This window comes from Lycium ferocissimum, chromosome 5, assembly GCF_029784015.1.
Source record: "Lycium ferocissimum isolate CSIRO_LF1 chromosome 5, AGI_CSIRO_Lferr_CH_V1, whole genome shotgun sequence".
Classification (NCBI taxonomy): Eukaryota; Viridiplantae; Streptophyta; class Magnoliopsida; order Solanales; family Solanaceae; genus Lycium; species Lycium ferocissimum.
In genome coordinates, this window is record NC_081346.1 from 75,675,546 (window position 1) to 75,695,961 (window position 20,416).

The 20,416-nt window shown below is 36.8% G+C and overlaps 1 protein-coding gene, 1 long non-coding RNA gene and 1 other non-coding gene across 3 annotated transcripts; 2 read left to right on the forward strand and 1 right to left on the reverse strand.

Annotated features, from left to right (window-relative positions):
* Positions 1-5,487: 5,487 nt before the first annotated feature.
* On the forward strand, positions 5,488-11,047 carry LOC132057518 (uncharacterized). The gene is made up of 2 exons (XR_009415155.1): positions 5,488-9,182; positions 10,733-11,047. It is a non-coding gene; the product is annotated as an uncharacterized LOC132057518 (long non-coding RNA).
* Positions 11,048-11,168: 121 nt separating this feature from the next.
* LOC132058687 (small nucleolar RNA snoR118) lies at positions 11,169-11,260 on the forward strand. Its single transcript, XR_009415403.1, has one exon. It is a non-coding gene; the product is annotated as a small nucleolar RNA snoR118 (small nucleolar RNA).
* Positions 11,261-13,619: 2,359 nt separating this feature from the next.
* Positions 13,620-17,470, reverse strand: LOC132057519 (B3 domain-containing protein At2g36080). The gene is made up of 3 exons (XM_059450163.1): positions 16,650-17,470; positions 15,648-15,931; positions 13,620-13,720 (listed from the first exon to the last, which is right to left on the reverse strand). The coding sequence occupies exons 1-3, from the start codon at positions 17,374-17,376 to the stop codon at positions 13,670-13,672; spliced, it is 1,062 nt and encodes a 353-aa protein (XP_059306146.1). The 5' UTR covers positions 17,377-17,470; the 3' UTR covers positions 13,620-13,669.
* Positions 17,471-20,416: the final 2,946 nt, after the last annotated feature.

Consider the following 20,416-nt stretch of genomic DNA (forward strand, 5'->3'; position numbering starts at 1 on the left):
CTCAACAATAACATAATCTTTAAGAGTATATCATCCAATATGATTGAAGATCTTTTGACTTTGGTTCATTGGTTGCCTTGCATATATATATATACGTGCATGGTATGTATCGTTAGTTTCATCAATTTTATTCCCTCCAAAGTTGAGTTTTCTGTGGATGCATCCTCCTCTCTGATTCATGCATGAACTTGATATATGGATATTAATACTCTATTATATACTTAGTAAACTTTTATTTATATCCCTATTTGATACTCCCTCCAGATAAAAAAGAGTGTCTACTTAGCTATTTGCATACCCCTTAAGAAAATACTAACTCCTAGGAAAAATAAGTAATTTGACTAAACTACCCCTAATTAAATAGGTATTGAGATTTGATCACGTTTAACACTTAATAGGGACAAATCTGAAAAAATAAAGAATTTTTTTTCTTGATTTTGATAAGTGGACACTCTTTTTGACCCAAGAAAGAAAGGCTAAGTTGACATTTATTTTTATCCGGAGGGAGTACAATCGAATCAATTCAAATACGAACGAATATCTTTTTGCCCAAAAACTTGCCAAAATTTTCTGTCGTATGTTATTATGAGTTCAATAACTTCCCATTGATGTAACCTGGATATTCACTTGATATTTTCACAATTTAATTTAATTTCTCTCCGCATATTTGAGTCCCCAAAATTGCATAGACATTAGACATAGATCATATATATGAAAATAGTGTAAAAAAAAAAAAGTCCTAGTTTGGCCTAATCATGCCCCTACTGTTATTTAGTTGGGCAAAATCGCTCTATTATTTCACACCGAACTTCACTGATCATAATTAGAAGACTAATTTGTAGTATTAATTAGATAACCAAGCACAATTAGAAGACTAATTGGAAGACAGTTGTGGACCTATACGCATACTATAAGGGTGTATTTGGTCCAATTTAATTTTTGTCTACAATTGTACAATTTGTGAAATTGCATAATGAAGCAACATTGTTAAATTGCAGTAAATTTTTTCGCTAATTTAAGTCACCACATAGAGCACGTTGTAAGTCATTTTAAGCAACTAAAATTAAAAGCTCTAGGTAAATATACAACTATAATGTCGTAAAACAAGAAAATTCATAACATTACTTCAAATCACAAAATGAAGTACTTTGACATTATTCTATCATCATCAATAGAAGGAGGTCAAAATAAAAAGATGTTGAGAGAAGAAGGGAGTTGGGTTCGAAACTTGGAATAACATATTAACATGTTAAATAATTTGAAAGGGGGAGAAGAGGGTACACTAATTAGTCTTGTAACTATGTTATTGATGAGATAAGGACATACTTAGACCAACTTAGTAACGCTCTATGCATGGTTAGGCCAAACTAAAAATGGCTACAAATGTTACAATTTTGCAAAACTTGAAGGGTATATTTGACCCTTTTCCTTAAAATAAATAGTCTTATCGTTAAGCGTACGTGTAATTTGTGTGTGTATACAAAAGCCTTTTAAAAAACAAAAAATATGAAGTGGAACACACACTAACATGGGCATCTCAGAAATCGGTAGTTTTCAATTTTGGAAATACGATAAGATGAAACAAGGAAAACTGAAGATGACCAGAACCTGCTCGATTGATTGCCCAAGAGATAAGTGAATTTTGATTTGATATTCCTGTTTAATTCTGTTTTTATATACTGGGTTGAGAACTTTGGCCATTTATATTTATATTATTATGCAATGTACGTGCAATTTGATCATATACTACTCCACTTTTTTGTTTTGGCGTGGCATGTAAAGGGGTAGCATGGAGAAAATATGTGACTATATGACAGTACTCTTAATTGTTTTCTTTTTTATGATCCGGAAAAGATTCTTAGAAAATGTTTTTCATGTTGAAATCACTTTTATTGTGTTTGGTTATTACAACTATTTTATAAGAAAAACATTTTGTATTAAAACTGAGATAATGACTTCCTAGCTTATGGATGAAAGTTATATAATATCCCAACTCTTACTCCGTATCACTAGCTTAAAAGATATCCGCATATTCAAAACTATCACCAAAAGATTCTCTATTTTTCATCTTGTGTGATTATATTATTTACTTGGCCTATTGGTCAATGAAGTGGAATGTTCTGCATGAGGTTTCAAGTTCAGTTCCCAGTGGAGGCAAAAAAATCCAAGCCTTGGTAGATAGAGTTACTCGGTACTTGTCTTTGGTGGGAGGTAACAGGTATCCCGATGAAATTAGTCAAGGTCCTTGCAAGTTGGCCTGGACCCCACGGTTATAAAAAAATAAATGATTATGTTATTTACTTCACACCCAACCAAACACTAGAAATGATTTTCTTATGTTAAATCTTTTCTTGATGAATTAGCATAATGTTGCAATTAGTTGTGGTATAATTGTGATTCAGGTGCTGAAGTTGGTACCTCCGGTTGCATCTCTTAATTCTCTGTTTTTTATCCTTGTAGCTAATTTACATTTTTGCATTACTTATATTGTTCTTGTCGTAGTATTTAAACTTTCATCTAGATTATTGCTAAATTGTGTTTTAGTATTGATTCTTGCCTATTTGAGTAGTTTATATTTGCTTTACTGGCTTTGGTAGACGATGGTAGACTAGGGTCATGTTCTCGGATGGGGGTGAGGGTTCGAGGGGATAGGTGGGTTAAGGGAGTTTCTAGTCTTGGAATATTAGGACTTTATCGGGGAAGTCCATTGAACTAGTTAAGATTCTTAAGAAGAGGAGGATTAATATAGCTTGTATCCAGGAGACTAAATGGGTAGGATCCGTGGCAAAGTGTGGACGAGTATAAGCTATGGTTCTCAGGTAGGTCAAGGGATAGGAATGTGGTAGGCATTTTAGTAGATAGTGACTTAAGAGACCAGGTGGTAGGGGTTAGAGGGTCAATGATAGGATGATGACGATTAAGCTGGTCGATGGAGGGTTTATTTTGCACATTATTAGTGCTTACGCACCCTCGGCGGGCTTGGGGAGGAGGGAGAAGAGACGTTTTTGGGAGGATTTGGACGAGATGGTGCGAGGTATACCGCCCTACGAGAATCTATTCATGGAGGAGGTTTCGATGGACACATCGGGTCAATTTCGGGGGATGACGATGTGCGTAGAGGTTGTGGTTTCGGGGGACGAGAACGGAGGAGGAGTTGCTTGTTGGATTTCGCAAAAGCCTTTGGGTTTTGGTGGTAGCCAATTCGAGTTTCTCGAAGAAGGAGGAGCACTTGGTAACCAGTTCGGTGGCTAAGACGCAAATAGACTTTTACTCATGGAAGGGCGATAAAGGTCTCAGTAAAAGACCGCAAGGTGATTCGAGTGATAGCTTAACGACCCAAAGATAAACTGCTTGGTGATGGACTTGGAGATCAAGATGAGGAAGAGAAAGAAGGTAGTGGATGACAAGCCTAGGATCAAATGGGAGAGTTTGACCATGACGGGTGCCCTGGAGATGGGGGAGAAGTTGAGGGCTATGGGAGCTTGGAAGAGTAGTGGGGAGGCGACCGACATGTGGAATAGGATAGCCAGTTGCATTAGGGGAAGCGGCCCAGAGAGGTCTTTGGGGTCTCGAAGGGTAGTCGTTGCCGGCCGCGGGGGCCCGGTGGTGGAATGGAGAAGTTCAAAGAAGGTAGAAGCGAAGGTAGCGTATGCGAAGTTGGTGAACGACGAGGATGATGAGAGAAGCGGACGAATAGGGGTGTATAAGATGGCGAGGAAGGAGGCAAAGTTGGCTGTTACGTCTGCAAAAATAGTAGCTTTTGAACGCTATATGCGGGCCCAGAGGACAAAGGCATGGATAAGAAGTTGCCAGGCTAGCGAGGCGAGAGAGAGAGAGAGCGCGTGACTTGGATCGGGTGAAGTGCATTGCGGACGAGGATAGCGAGTTCTTGGTGGAGGACGCTACTCGTTAACGAAGATGACGGTCATACTTTCCACAAACTCTTGAATGACGAAGGGGACAGAGACATTGTGTTGGGAGATTTGGAGCACTCCGAGAGGTGTCGTGATTTTGGATATTGTAGGAGTATAAAGATTGAGGTTAAGGGTGCTATTCGTAGGATGAGTAGAGGAAGAGCGGCCGGACTGACGAGATTCTGGGGAGTTTTTGGGAAACACGGGGGCGGGGCGGGGTGCAGGTGGTTAACTCGGTTATTTAATGTCATCTTTAAGACGGCTAAGATGCCGAAAGAATGGCAACGATGCGATGATTCCATTGTACAAGAACAAGGGCGACATTGAGATTGCACGACAAATACGAGGGATCGGGCGCTGCGCCCAAGCCACTATGAAAGTGTGGGAAAGGGTGGTGGAGATGAGGGTTCGGAGAGACGTGTCTATTTTATAGAACCAGTTCGGATTCGTGTCGGGGCGCTCTAATACTGAAGCTATTCATCTTGTATGGAGACTGGTGGAGCAGTATAGGGAGAGGAAGAGGGACTTACACATGGTGTTCGTCGACCTAGAAAAGGCATACGACAAAGTGTCGAGAGAGGTTCTATGGAGATGCTTGGAGGCTAGAGATGTACCTGTGGCGTACATTAGGGCGATCAAGGACATGTATGATGGGGCCGAGACCAGGGTGAGGACTATGGGGAGGAGACTCGGAGCACTTCACCGATTACGATGGGGGTTGCGCCATGGATCGACTCTTGGCCCATTTTTATTTTCCTTGGTGATGGATGGATTGACGCGGAAAATTCAAGGTGAGGTGCCATGGTGTATGTTATTCGCGGATGACATAGTCCCGATTGACGAGACTCGCGGCGCAGTTAACGCTCGGGAGGTTTGGAGACAAACTACAGAGTTAAAGTTCAAGTTTAGTAGGACGAGATAGAATACTTGAGTGCAAGTTCGGGATATGATATAGCGTGACGTCCGACGTGGAAGTGAAGCTCGGGCACCCGTGTCATCAAGATGATAGTTTCAAGTATCTTGGGTTATTATTATACAAGAAATGGGGAGATTGATGATGACGTCACACACCGTATGGTGCGAGGGTGGATGAAATGGAGGCTTGCCTCCGCGGAGGTGTTGTGCGGACAGAAGGTGCCACCAAAACTCAAAGGCAAGTTCTACAAAGTGGTGGTTAGGCCGACTATGTTGTACGGGGGCTGAGTATTGGCCGGTCGAAGTTTCACGTTCGGAAGATGAAAGTGGCGAAATGATAATGCCGCGATGGATGTGTGGGAACACTGGGGAGCGATAGGATTAGGAATGAAGTTGTCGGAGATAAGGTAGGAGTAGCCTCGGTGGAGACAAGATGCGAGAGCGAGGCGAGATGGTTTGGGCATGTGATGCGGAGAGACATAAATGCCCGGTGCGGAGGTGCGAGGGGCGGCTATGGACGGTTTCGAGAAGGGGTAGAGGTAGGTCGAAGAAGTATTGGGGAGAGATGATTAGAAGGGACAGCACGGCGCATCTTCGCCTTACCGAGGACATGACCTTAGACAGAGGTATGGAGGACTCGCATCGGTGGCAGAAGGCTAGTAGGTAGTCGCGTTTATCCTTTCTTACGAGTAGTTGCATTGATCTTTAGTTTCTTGTCCCTTGATTTCTGCGAGTATCTGTTTGCACATAATGGTTTATCATGGCTTATTCACTTTCGTTGTTTTCATTTTCATAATTGCTTTGAATTGTTTACCCGTATCTAACCTTTCCTATGCTTTTTCTTGAGCTGAGGGTCTTCCGGAAACAGCCTCCCTACCTAAGGTAGGGGTAAGGTCTGCGTACAATCTACCCTCCCCAGACCCCACATTGTGGGACTCACTGGGTATGTTGTTGTTGTGCTGAAGGAAGCTTCTAGACTTTATGCTGCAAGCTGGGTGAGAGAGACATTGGTCCTGAACTTAGGCCTAATGATTACAAAAAGATGCAAGAGGGTGAGGACAAGTTCATTGAAGAAAATAGTAGCATGAAGGAGGAGCCCTCAACATTGGAGGATCCTGGTATAATCCTCTATAACCCTCATGCGGAAAATGAAATTGGATTTCCCACTTAGTTTAGTAACCTAATCTGTATAGACGAATCTTTGTGTAATCACCTGGAAAGTCCTTTTGGGAAATCATGCAATGCTGCAACTTATGTTGTGTCAGCTGTCTTCCATAATAGACCTAAATTTCAAATGGATCTTCAAAATCAGTCTTGGTTCTAGTCCTCAACTTGAGGCTATTGGATTTTGCTACCTAGAGAATGTCTAAGATGTGTCCCTATTTATAAATCGATATCATTTGCAGCTATCAGTTTGTTACTAGTTCGCTACAGTTTCTAGATGTACCAGGATAAAGGGATTAGATCAGAGAGCACAATGACTCTGGAAACCTTAACAAAGTGAAGCTTGTGACTGTAGGAGTAGCTGAATTAAAGAAGTTGCATCAAAGCCTGCAAAGAATTCAACTTCAGAGTGAATGTTGGGCCTCGCTTGGAACATACTGGATCTTGAGATTAAGGTTATTAATTAACCGTAGAGTGGTAACTGATGAGGTGCAATCTGATGGCTATTCATGAGATGTGAGCCGAGAACTCTCTAGCACTCCTCTCTCTGCGACTCATGGCGGTTTGAAAAATATTCAGACTAAGCATGAGACTTTCCATGACTTAGTGAGGTAGCATTGGAGGACGAATGTTTCATCACACATTGTAGAATGTTAAGCAAGCTTTGAGAGGGTGGAGTAAGGCCACTTATGGTGATATTTTTCAACAAATTGCCACACTGGAGGATATTATTAAATTGCCTGAATTCAATTTGAACTTAATCCATCTCAATTGATTAGAAAATAATTGCACAAGGTGCAAGCTCACTTGACTAGGCACCTTGCAATTGAGGAAGAATTTTGGAGGGAAAAAGCTAACATGTCTTGGTTCCAAAGTGGAGACAGGATTACTAATTTTTTTTTTTTTTTGAAAGCTAACTAAGTTTTTGAAATACTAAGTTCTTCCATGTTAAGAACCTTCAATTGAATATAATCCGAAATTGACTGTCTTATGAGGCAGTAAATTCTTCAAAGAACAATTCACGGAAGAGAGTTGATGGGATGCAGGATTTTGACATTATTGTTCATGTTACAAGATTGATTACTGAGGAGCAAAATGCAAGTTTTGTGGCTACACCTACTGGAGAGGAGATCAAACAGGCTGTTTTTGGTCTCAACTGGAATAGTGCTAGCAGTTCGGATGGCTCAAGGGGGACATAAAGCTTACCTCTGATCCTGTGGTAGCATAAGAGTCGACTACCTTACTAAAGACTATCAACCAATTACCATATACTAAAGAAAGAAGCTAGAAAAGGAAACCTAACAACTATGCATCTAAGATGGGAGGGCTCCTCCCATGGGGGAATCAGATGTTCTTGATGGAGCCAATGCTGGCAAAGAGGGGTTGGCCAGAAGTGGCATGCTCTGCACGTGCGTCTTCTATGAAGGGACTGTGAGGCTAGTGATGTTCATAGGTCGGTTGAATCTGGCGACTTGAAGTTTCAGACTCTGCCTTTCCCCCTTGATGTTTCGTGACTCTGACTTGTTTTTTTTTTTTTTTTGGCGGACCAAAGAGAAAAGATAACAAGAGAAGATTTCAGGGAAAGAACTAACAACTTAGTCTGATACCATGTAGACCGAGAAGAGAGGAGAGTTGTAGAATGAGAAGAAGAAACAGAGATAATTTGGAATCACTAAGCTTGATTATTTTTTTCAAGCTATTGGAAATTTAAGTAGTGATGTGGACATGTTCAAGAATAGGAGTAATACGAAGAGTATAAATGACGGGCCAAAAATCTTTCTAACTGATCATATTGGTTACCAGCTGATAACGAATTTCCTTAATTGATATTATAGTATGTTTACACAAGTCTATACCATCTCATCTATTTCTCTTCCTCTTAATCTATTTTTCTCTTAGCATATCTTAGGTCTTGCTCAAACTTTTATGCAATATATCTTGACTTTCTTGCTTTACTGATGATTATCTCATGAAAGTCTTGCTCTTTAATATGCAATTTTGTGCTTCAGAACATAACTTCTTCTGTTATTAGTCTAAAATGCATTTCTTAGAGAAATGAGTTTTTATGACAGAAATAATTTGAGCGACCTAGCTCAGCATACTTTAAAACACATTGGGAAACTCATCTTTTGTCATACCATTTTTACTTGAGTTTCGTGATTCATATTTTTCTCAACCCTCGACATTGATTATGCTTAAATCTTTTTTAGGGTTCTTACTAACATTTTAATTATGCATTAGCCTTTAATATTATTGATCTATGGCTCTACAAAAAAAACTAGGTTATTTTTCCGCATCTCCCTAAGCCTTTTTGGAACAGTTACCCCTTACCTTTGCTGGTAGGAGGTAGCAAAGACCCGGTGGAATCACAAGCTGACTCAGACACCCATCGTTTGAAAAAATAAAAGAACACACTGGATTATAGTGAGTTCATTCTCCTATTTCATCTCTTAAGATCGTTACAAGTGACTTATATAGAGAATTACAGCTACTATATACTCCATTAGTTCATCCATAACAACTCTTAAGAAGGGAACGAGGCGAGGACTTAAAGTTGAAAGCTGGGTTAACCTAGAGGACAGGTAACTGAATTTACATGAATATTTTGTTGCATCTCATTCTATGATTCATTGTCTTCAGGCATGACAATCTAGTAGCTTTTTAGTCAGTCGGTGCCATAGTATTAGATATCAAAAGTTATTATGTTTGCTGTAATTCTTTAAGAAACACTGCAAGATTAATGTATCCTGGATACAATACAACCCTGTGAGAGCTTACTAGAGAAGCATATAAACATATTCTGGATATCTATTTCTTCCATTCTGCCTTATAGCACATACTTGGGAGTGCGATATTATTATAATGCAGTAGTTGGACCTTTTTTGTAGCCTCATCGATCAGTAGACACTAATTGTTTAACTCTTGTGGTAACTTTTCTAGTTTTGAGTTCTGAACCTCTGCCATTTCTTCAACACTAGCTGTGGCTGCAGGAGGTGGAATGGAGACACTACGGCCACCATTGCAGCGAGTTTACATGACAAGAGCATCAGCATATAAAGATGCACTTTAAAGTTTCATAGTGGGATATCAAGAAGGTATTCAACAAGTCATGGAGAAAAACGAGGACTCTAAATCACATAAGGACACTGATGCACCCAAAGGACAAACTTGACCTCCGTAGTAAAAGCTGTGAGTTTTCTCATGATGAACTAATCTCGTAAAACTTATACAGTTTTAAGCGAGTATCTTCATGTCTTGTGGATAACTAGAATGATGTTGATATCAAGGATGTTATTACCTGGAGAATACCTTGTCATCAAATTGTGGCACTACTTCATTTTCCTTGTTAAGTGTAGTATTCTTCAGATGTTAGGATGACAATGCTTTTGTGTGTTTCATATCTAAAGTTGCCTTGAATGCTCTATATGTAGACACATTGTTTAGTCTCAATGTCCTATTGATGCATTATATATACCATAAGTGAACTCCATTTTTAAATGCTATATATGCCCTTGACCTTTGGCTTCTATATAATTACTGATGCTGTTGTGGTCTGCTTTCAGTATGTAGTGGGGAAATTGGGAGAAAGAGATTACATCGGAAATGGTCAATGTTCAGCTTCTTGATGGTCTTTTTTTATAGAGATTTGGCTTGACATCAATTGAACTTCAATGTGTAAGGTCAAGACCGAACACATAAGCCTATCCAGTGGCGGAGCCAGGATTTTAAGTAAGGGGGTTCAAAAATATAATGAAGTAGACCAACGAAGAAGTCAAGGGGATTCAACGTCTACTATATATACATGAAAAATAATTTTCACCTTGTATATACCGTGTAATTTTTCGCCGAAGGGGCTTCGGATAAACCCCCTTAGCCCTTACTGGCTCCGCCCCTGAGCCTATCTAATGTGCTTCCTCGCCAAATGCATGTGGGAAAGGAGTTGTCATTTGAGCTTTTCCGTTGCTTATTGGAGTAATTAGTGGCTTGAAGTTAAATCTGTAGTTTGATTTCAAGTTAGGATGGAGGAGGCAGGCCTAGACAAAAACAGGTCAGGTGAGCTAGGACTGGATGTAAGATAGTTTAAAATGACTTCCACCCAAATTCCTTCTATTTGGTACTTTGTTCCACATAATATGTGCTGCAGATTCTAAAGAAGATAATGATTTAGCCCTTGAATCAATCATCAAGGTCTCTTGCCCGCTATGTTGAGTCTCCTCTGATAAAGTTAATACATTTCTTTCCATCTTTATTTGACGGCCATCGGCTCTCCATTAAGATAGTCCCTGCACTTGTAGTTCCGGACCCATCTGTGACTGTTTGTGGGTGTTTTTATTAGGTCATTGTTGGTGGGGTCATAACATTGGCCGCTTGATTGAAATCTGTCGAGCACATGGGTCTTCATTTGAGCACATTATAATAAGAATCTTCTACCATGTCCAATAAATTGTAGTTCTATCATCTTCGTGGATCCTACATAAGATAGAATCAGGAATCATTCTATGTTTCTTTTAGTGCATATACTGTGATTTTGGTCTTGTTCTTATGCTGCTAAGTTCAATTATTATATGCACAAAACAGTTGCAGATACTGGTTTGGAGAATACCGAGTCATATGATTTCACTATCCTATTTTAAATTAAAGGTGCTTATTTTAAGAATTGACTAGGTACTTTCTCTTAGCTAAGCTTACCATCCTCTTAATCTTTCTGTTTAAAAAGACTCAATTTGATTCATTTGCAGCTAGAAAATGTAAGCACGGACTATAAGATGTGGAGCTTGAGGAAAACTAATGGAAGAAATTGCCCCTTGTGTTATTAGATGTATTTATTACTGTGATGATTGACTAGTTGTTGCAAGAGGAGTCCCTTCAATCTTGTGATAAGCCACCACCTCTAATTTATATGTATATCTGGTGATCCTCCCACTTGGAGGAGCACTAATATTTTGCGAGAGTCCTCAGTAGAAGTCAATGGGGTATCTTTTTTTCTTGATTCTTAATGGTCCACTCTTACAAAAAAGCAATACTTAGTCTTTCTTTTCATCTTTTGGTTGATTTATTCAACTAGCCATAGTGTCAAATTCTACTAATTCATTTGCAACTTGTGTTTTGGATATGTGACCACAATGAAAAGCCTGCAGCCTGTACTATATGGCAAGTGATTGACATGCTTCCGACTGAGATGATGATCACACTGGGCTCTGAGCAGTTTATAAAAACTGTTTTTATTGATGCATAATTGCAGCCTAGAAAAAAAGAAAAACAGAAAATTGACGTGCTTCCGAAGCTGTATTCATGTTTCATTTGTGGTGCCTTTGTCCTTATATGTTAAGGATGTGCTATTACTATTAGTGACCCTTTTCCCCTGATTACCCTGTGAGAATTTTGCAGGAAAACATGGATGCACAAATCTCACGATTCGGTTAGTATATGCTTAGATGGTGTTTACATAAAACATAATGTTTCTGTATTTTGGAGCAATTGCTTGCTGGATAATGAAGGAACTTGCTATATCTTGATAAACACTAGAAAATGTGAAACATAGGATGGTTTCTAATGTCAAAACAGAAAATGGCAATATTGGAGTTATCAGCAGATAATTACTGGCCATCTTGCTTTTGCTCGGTTACATTACTAGTTTGTAAAACTCAGTATTGAACCTGGTCATTTGCTCTGTAGGATTTTCCCTATGCTACTGGAGTTGCTCATAATTCTTGGCATGAGTAGTATTAGTGACAAATATCTGAGGGATGTTAATAAATTAATGAATCTTATACCTAATTCAGCTAATTGTGCGGATTCTCCAAGTCAATATAAAGATATTATTAGTCCATATCGTTAAACAATGTGGAACGATCAATCAAGGGGAAGTAGGAACAGAGATGTAATTGGAGATTTACAAAATAGGAAAATCCTTAGAAACAATCACTATTAAAAGTTATGGTGCCAGTTTCATGACAAGTACAGACTAGTAAAACTTAATAGAATATACAAATGCAAATTAACAATTATACTCTTAAACCTCTTTGCATTCACCACCGAGATGGAATATACATGGTCTTTCAGAAATATCTATATCTTACCTTCCAATTTCTTGTGTTCAGAGGTCTGTAATTTATTTTTACATGATATTTGATATAGAGTATTTATCTTAGGAGTCGTTTGGACATGATTTGAAATCATGAAATAAAATCATGAGATGAAACCATGTTTAGACATGCAATTTGAATTTCTTAAGTTGTATTTTTTCTTACGTATTTAAAAAACCCCACAAAGCTAAATTGTAAAACCATCAAAACTTTTTTCAATTATACATTAAAACCATCAACTTTTTTGAACAATGTTTCATAGTTCGTAACAAAATTAATACGCTACCAGACACCCTTTCTAAAAAATACAACATCAATTGATTAAATTTTAATTTAATAAAATGAAAAATTAAACATCAGTTGTAATGTAATTACTCTTTAATACAATCCTCCAACATGATTGATAAAAGTAATTTGTTATAAATACCCTACCAACTTGTAGATCTTTTAATTTTTGAATTAAATGGCTAGTAAACATGATTAATAAATATATCTATTAACTTACAGATCTTTTTTTACAAAATATAGACTTGTAAATCAACTTTTACATTTAGAAAATTTGAAATCTCAAATCATGTCTTTTTAAATGGTTTGAGATTTCATCTCATGAGATAAAATCTCATACTCAAAAGCTAATTTTATGAGACGAAATCACATGTCTAAACGCCTACTTATGCGCTAGAGAACAGGTAAATTATAGATTCACTCTTCTTGGACAAGGTGGTGAAAGTACTGATGGAAATAGGAAAAGTTCGTCTGTTTTTAACGTTTGACTGACGTTGGTGACAATTGAAACTTACACAATTCACAGAGGTAAGATTGATGAGTCTTTTTGTCAGATTTTCATATGAATAATCAAAACATCAAAAGTACAATGTACATAGACATATTACTGTTGAACAAAAAGAATTCTGCCCTTGATTAGCATCAACAAACATGTGAAAGAAAAGCAGTTAAACTGTTAGTTGCCTTTCAAGAGATGGCAAAGAACATTTTTTTCTAAATGACTAATGGGGCTGTGACAGACAGCCATCTTATCAGTAAGAAAGCTAGTCCACCACCCACTATCACTACCACTACCACTTGGCAAAACACCATCTTTCTTCTTCCTCTTCCTACCTTCATTTTTGGTCAAGTGTCATGATTATGATGAACCCCTAGCAAAAATCTTCAGGCAGAATCTCCATAGTAGCAACCAAAAACAATAAAAAAACAAAAATATGTAATTATATAGATTCTTGAATGCAACCACCCATGTATATATTCTTCCATCTGGGCTTTTGCTGACGTCAGCTATAGTCTGAGGGACCCACAAACCCAACACCCTGAAGTCTCTTTCAAAGTTTCATCTCCAATATTTTATATGGTTCTTTCCATTCCCCCTGGACTTGGAATTAGGTGTTAAAAGTTTTATGATATACACTACCTTTTTCTAGGGGGAGAAAGTTGTGCCAGAAAATCTGGGATTTTTCCCTTTTTGGATTTTCTTTTCCTATTTTTCAACAATATTTTCATTTTGATTTTTTTTTTTTAAAAAAAAAAATTTCAAGTGCCTGTAATAGTCAATCCTGGATGTCAAATCTACAGATCTTATCCCTGGTGATATCTCATCTGGTTGACATCTCTTGAGAAATTCATATCCTGTTACAACCATACAGTATAATTATTAGCAATCCCATCATAGAGGTTTGAGCATTCAAAAAGTAGAAATAAATATAAAAAGGATAATATTATTTAATAGGAGTAACATATGCCAGCAGTGGACCATTTGGTTATTTGGCGATAGAGATTAGCTCGGTCATTAATAATATTTTATTGTATCAATTTTTTTCATAATTGCGAACCTCAATTTGAAGAATCAAAGAATAGGTACGTCAGTTTGGTTCATGTTAAAAGGGTTGGAAGCATCATTACTCGACTCTAGAAAGCATCATTAAAAGGAGAATATATATAGATTAAGCTTTGCTGTCTTTATCAGAAGCAAGACATGTGTTTCATGTTGTAAACAATATTACTCCCCTACTAATCTTTGGACCTCCTCCCTTATTAAAAAGAAGATAAAAGTACACTTTAAGCTTAAAACGAATCGTCACTTTCTAAACTAAAAAAATAATGGAGATTATATTATATTGAACTAGCCAAGCATATATTTGGGAACTTTCTAAATGTAGTTTTGCCTGTTTAAACAATTTTGCAAGATTTGAAAGTTAGGGTCCCAAGGTTTTCAAACTACAAAGATGGGCTGGAAAGGAATAGTATTAAGATTCAATCAATCACAAAAAAAGTTGTGTGTATTGTCGCTTTCCAAGCTAAAATGGTCCATAGCAAAGTTGCTCTAGTCTTTGACATGTTTGGTGTTATTTCAAGATATTCTTGAATGCCAAAGAGTTTGGTTTGGTTGTAAAGCAGTCTATTCCTGCTGGTGACTAGCAAAGTTGACTATATAACATGTTATGTTTTAACTAAAGGAGGCTAGCACAAACAGCTATTCATCTTGACCCTCTTTTCTTTTTGAACTAAATTATTAGTAATAAATATCTTTAGGTTCATCGAGGTTTGCTACCATTCAAGTTTTTAAATTACAGCTATAGGAGTCTGGACCACATCCCCCACCCCGCATTTCAAAAAAAAAAAAAAAAGAAGGAGAAAGGAAAACCAAGTAGGTCACATGAAATGGTTGACATGATAACATACTATATTATTAAAAGGCATGCCAGTCTTAGCCCCAGGTATTCTCATTTCACACGACTCAACAGGTGTAACAAAAGGAGGTGGAGAAAAACAAGAACAAAAACTTTTGTTTGGAAACTAGAAAAAGAAAGAAAAGGTAAAGAAAGAAGAACAAAAATTTACCCCCAAAAGTTTATCTTCATTAAAATAAAAAACGTAGAAATAAAGTTTTAATGTGTTAAACTTTAACCTGAATTAGGGTCTTCCTTCCAATATATGCTAAGCACTTCTACCCCTATCTTTCTTTTCTCACAAATTCTTTCTAAAATGACACTGTTGAAGGTGGTTCACATTCATACTTGTTCTTTTTAACAATTCGATTAACCTAATTTTTTAAAGCATATTTTTCACAAAAAAACAAGAGAATAAAATCTACAGATATCTTTGGTGAAGCTTTTTCTGAGAGATAATATGGTTGGGGAGCAAAGCAAAGTAAGCTAAGCTACATTTAACAAAAGTTCTGAAAATGCTTACATGTTATTTTCAACCGCTAGTTAGCAGAAAATTTGATTGCTTCCAGAAAAGAACATTACTTGTTCAACTAGACTACTTACTATAAGCATAAGATTTTGTTGTTTTCCTTGACTGACCTTTTTCTGGCCTAACTAATCCACTTGTTAGGCAGATACTAGTTTTTAGAAATAAAAAAATACTATACATTATAACTAGCTAGGATAACTGTAGAGATTTGTATCTATCTGTCTCGGCAAAGGAAACAGGAAAATCATAGTTGGAAATTGGGACTAGTCACATCTTTAACCATATTCTAATTAGTCTAAAAAGAAAAGCGAAGTTACAGAATAAAAACTTTTCATTGATAAAATAAAGAGTCATGTACCGTGTGATTGTGATGGTTATTATTATAGGAAGATGCAGCAGCAGGAACCTGAGGCTTTGAATATTGAAATTGGTATTGATAATAGTGTTGGCTGGCTTGGCCCTGACCCTGGTGGTGCTGATGGTGGCTCGACGTGGAGGAGCCACCGCCATCTGGAGTTGGGGGTGGCTCCGACCACGACGACTCGTCGGCCTCGCATTCCAAATTAACCCCAAACAACCTCACTTGTCTTCTTGTGTTATTGTTCACACTTGCTGTTGTTTGATTCTGCATTGCTCCTCTTCCTATATGTAAGTCACAAAACAAAATGAATAAACACTCTACTAATCCCTTTAAATTATTGCACCTATTAGTTACTTTACAAAATGCAAGGTTTAGGACCATTAATATCTCTTTCAATTTTCCAATGCGTGAGAATTCAACGGCCCTAGCTAATTGGAAAAGATGTGGCCATTTTCAAGAATCTCTAAAAAAACACATACAAGCCACAATAACACTATTTGTTTATATATGCAGGTAGGTAGCTAGTAGCCACTGCCACTTGTTATAACACTAGCTAGTATATAATTAATGTCATCATCTTTGTTAGAAACCTACAAAACAAACTTTCTGCAATGCGACAAAATATACAACTCTTTGCAAATTAAAATACATGTATGACCACCAAGAGAGAGAGAGATTCTCTCTAATACCACCTAATTAGTTAAATAGTTGAATATTTTTACATTAAAATGTATTGAAGTATCTGCATTATTATTTTTTGGCTACTATACTCAATAATTTGAATATGCCATTTACCACAAAAAGGAAAAATATCAATTCTCCAATTTATGTGGGAAAATATACAAATTTTCAAACAAATATGATCTGTCAGTGTGTGTGTATATATATAGAAAGATTGCTAAAAATGATAAATATCGGATTAGTAATAATTGATAAAAACAAAAAGAAGATAGGGTTTGTACATGCGTATAATGTAGCGTGTGAAGAAAATGATAGTACCTGCATGAAGACAGTCAGGTTGGTATGGAAGACCTGCCCCTGGATAAGGATGTCCACCTGTCCCACCGTAGTATACCTGGGCCCACCCACCACCCGCCACCCCTGGCTGAGCAACCGCAGCACCGCTCTCTTGTACGGCTGCGTTCCTCCGTCTCCACCCAATAAACAACCGGTCAGCGTCCGACCGGTGTCGCTCGAACAAAACAATATCACCAGCATCTAGCCTTTTTTCTTTCACGAAACGACTCCAACCTTTGGTTAATACATAGCTCTGGCTGCTGTTCCAGTAAGAATATCGAAATCGCCATGATTTTCCTAACTCGTCCTCGAAACTCAGTAACAAACCCTTTTCAGTACCCGACTCATTATTATTATTATTATTATTGTTGTTATTGTTATTGCCGCTGAGGGGAAAATACTTCTCGGCGTGCTGTTTGGGGATGACTAACCTGTTGAGCTTCCCGACATCGCTAGGTGTTAATGGTTTCTCGAACAAATGTTCTTTTGGGATTTCCAAGTTCTGGTCTTTTTCTTCAGTCATTTGTTGTCGTTCTTGTTCCTCGTCTTCGTCGTTAATATTATTAAGGTTGAAGGCGAACATGGCGGTAGTTTCAGGTGGGTGGTGTTGGAATGAGGATTTCTTGGATGAGGAGTCTATGATATATTGCTGTTGTTTAGTCCAAAACACTCTTTCTGGAAGGTCTGAAGAAACATGGTTTATGGACATTTCTTTTCTCAGAGAGAGAGAGAGAGAGAGAGAGAGAAATTGGGTTACTATTAAGAGTTTTTTGCAAAGTGATGTAGGAAATGGTTAGTAGCAAAAGGTGGGTATTTAAGGGAGAGGGGGCGAGGGGGTTTACGGGGCAGGTAGATACAGATGTAAGTACGAGAGTACTTTACTTTAAGGTATTTGCGTGATAAGAAAAAAAATCAATCATTATATTCACTGCAATTTACTATGTACTGGCCGGGGCATCACGTATACCTTGTCTCTTTATGAACATTATTACTACTAGTATTCATTTGTCATTGCCGACCATCTTAATATAAGATATACACATACGTAAATGATGGAATTACTACCTATAATGTTTGTTTTAGAGTTTTTAGAGAACGACTTCGCAAACTCGGTCTTTGAAAAATTATTTTCTTGAACTGTTTTTTGCAAGAAAAATTACTCAAAGTTTTTGAGATTACTAAAATTAGTCTGTTAGATTGTTCTAAACTAGATTTAAAGGATCAACTAAATATCTTTTAATTTGTTTGATCAAACTTTCAAAATCTAAGCCCTTTTACTAATATTAGAGCAGTACTTTCTGTGTGGCTAATATCAAAATTGTTTTGGAAAAATCTACTAGTATTTTTTTAGTTTCTGAAAAATAATTTTTGTTACTACGTCAAAAGTAATTATTTTTCCCTAAAAGTCTGCCAAGTACCTTAATTTTCTAAAATAAACACTTTTTGAAAAAGTTTTAAGTGTTTTTGAGTACTTCAAAAGCTTAGTTAAACGGCTATTAGTTTGTTAACTCATTTTTTTTGGCAAAATGTTATAACAAAAGCGACTTTGGTTTTGCAAGCCCCACTTGAATCAGACGAGACAATTTGAGTAACTGGTGTCTGAAATTTGAACTAGATAGATCGGTCTTAAGATACATCCAACTTTTTAGAATTAACAACAGGGCAGGAATTAATTGATTGTACTTTTTCAAGTGGATCTTGTAGGAAATTTGGGTCCACCCATAAGGGTAAGCCTATTAGCCTAATTAATTAATATTTCCTATATAATAACATTTTAATATTTCCTATATAATAACATTTACTGCAGGCGTATAAAAAATAAAACATACTTCGTATATTTTTCTCCGTTCTTTACCTTCTTACAATATATTAGGGGATTATAGATTGTGATTTGACTAGGGTTGCTCTTAATATATTGTGCTCTCAACCATTAGGTTTAGATCGGCCAATATTCCGACAACCACCCGAATTACCGATTTTCGATTTCCGCTTCCGCTACACGAAGAACACGTAAGTTTTCCTTTTATGATTTACGCGCTATCTAATTAATTTAGATTAATGTGTTATGTGTAAACCTTCCCATTGAAATGATTCAAATGTTTTTTTTAATTATGTAGTGCTATAGTATATATATGACTCACGGGATTATTCACCTTCTTTTTTTCTTTTGGGAAAAAATGTGAAAGAGTAACTAATAATGAGGGAGGGAAGCAAAATATAAAGATAACTGGTGGCACTGAAATTGGCAGAACATGTATCTTCATATGAATCTGGGGAGTAAGAAAGAGATTCTGTATCTTATTGGTAGCAGATATATGTATTGCAGTAATGTAAATTAGAGATCAGTACTGTATACTTCATGAGCATATAGGAAACACAGGCCATGTTACTATGTTTGCTGGCTGGCTAGTGCCTTTGTTCTTAAACCAAACAAACAGATCATGAAGTGAGTAGGCCCAGCCAGCTGACACTGTACCACATCCTAATATAGACTCTAGGGGTGGGTACACAAATTTCTGAACATGCAAAGTTTTTATCAAAGTTCGTATTACACTCTCTGGAGCTATAGTATTTATCTTTTAAAATTTTTATGCCCACACAAGATAGAAGTGTTATAGCCTTAATCGTCGCAGAGGTTCTTCGAAATGCCTCTTTAATATATATAGCAAAATGCTTCGACTTTGAATCATATTAACCTCTTTGATTTAGTTGATTTTATACTATCGATCAAGGGACCGGGCCGATTAGAAAGAGTTGATTTGGAGAAAAAAATTGTTGATAAATAGATTTTACTATTTGATCAGTACAAAAGTGACTTTTAAAGTATGCTCTGGAGGAGATTGACCTTGAAACTCCTCACTTAATTAACACTCTACGGGTCGTTTGGTTTAAAAACAAGTTATGTTGAGATTAGTTATGTTGTGATTAGTTATACTGAGATTAGTTATATTAGGATTAGTTATCCCAGTATTATTTTTTTATTGGTTGTTTAGTTTGTTTTATTTAAAGTAACATGCATTGCATAATTTCTAAGGAAAAGTTATTTGTTTACTAGAATACCCTCCACATTATTTAGTATAAAAAGGGTTTGAGGGACCTAGGGGCTATTCGTGTCATTTTCATTGTTTTATCCTTGGATAACTGATCCGGGGATTGTTTTTCATCCCCTGCCAAGGATAAGTTATCCCATGGTACTATTTTTATTTATGAGATAACTTATATCAGGATTAGTAACCAAACAAGTGATACTATATTTTTTATATCAGGACTATTTTTTCTTATCCATCATACCAAACGACCCCTACCAGTTGAAATTGTAAGAGTAGATTTAAGAATTTTTTTATTTTTTATTTTTCTAAACGTCAAATATTTTATTATAAATTTAGTTTTCAATACTAGCTAAGTTAATTACTCGGTGATTCTTCTTCACATTGTCATGCATATAAGTTAAATATTTTCTAAGACCAAAACTTCATTTAATAAAAATATGATTCATGACCCACCTTAATCTGACACTCGCACGGTAAGTTTTTTTCAGAATTTACACCTGATGTTGTATAGTAGAATCTTCACAATAATAAGCTAGGACCACCTAAAAAAATCGTCATGCTAATAATTTGAAAAGTATTAGTAGTGCAACCATTAAATAAGCATTGCTATGATAATGTTGTAATTAATTAATTAATTCAGTATACCTGATTAGTTTGGTTCAACAGCCTCCATTTGATGATTAACTATGTGATTGAGTG

What these genes read in the sequence shown, in the direction of transcription:
- LOC132057519 (XM_059450163.1), bottom strand. Translation starts at nt 17,376, where the DNA reads ATGTCCATAAACCATGTTTCTTCAGACCTTCCAGAAAGAGTGTTTTGG. An exon ending in ACCTGACTGTCTTCATGCAG is followed by an intron (nt 15,932 to 16,649) that starts GTACTATCATTT and finishes ACTTACATATAG; the next exon opens with GAAGAGGAGCAATGCAGAAT. An exon ending in ATAACCATCACAATCACACG is followed by an intron (nt 13,721 to 15,647) that starts GTACATGACTCT and finishes TGGTTGTAACAG; the next exon opens with GATATGAATTTCTCAAGAGA.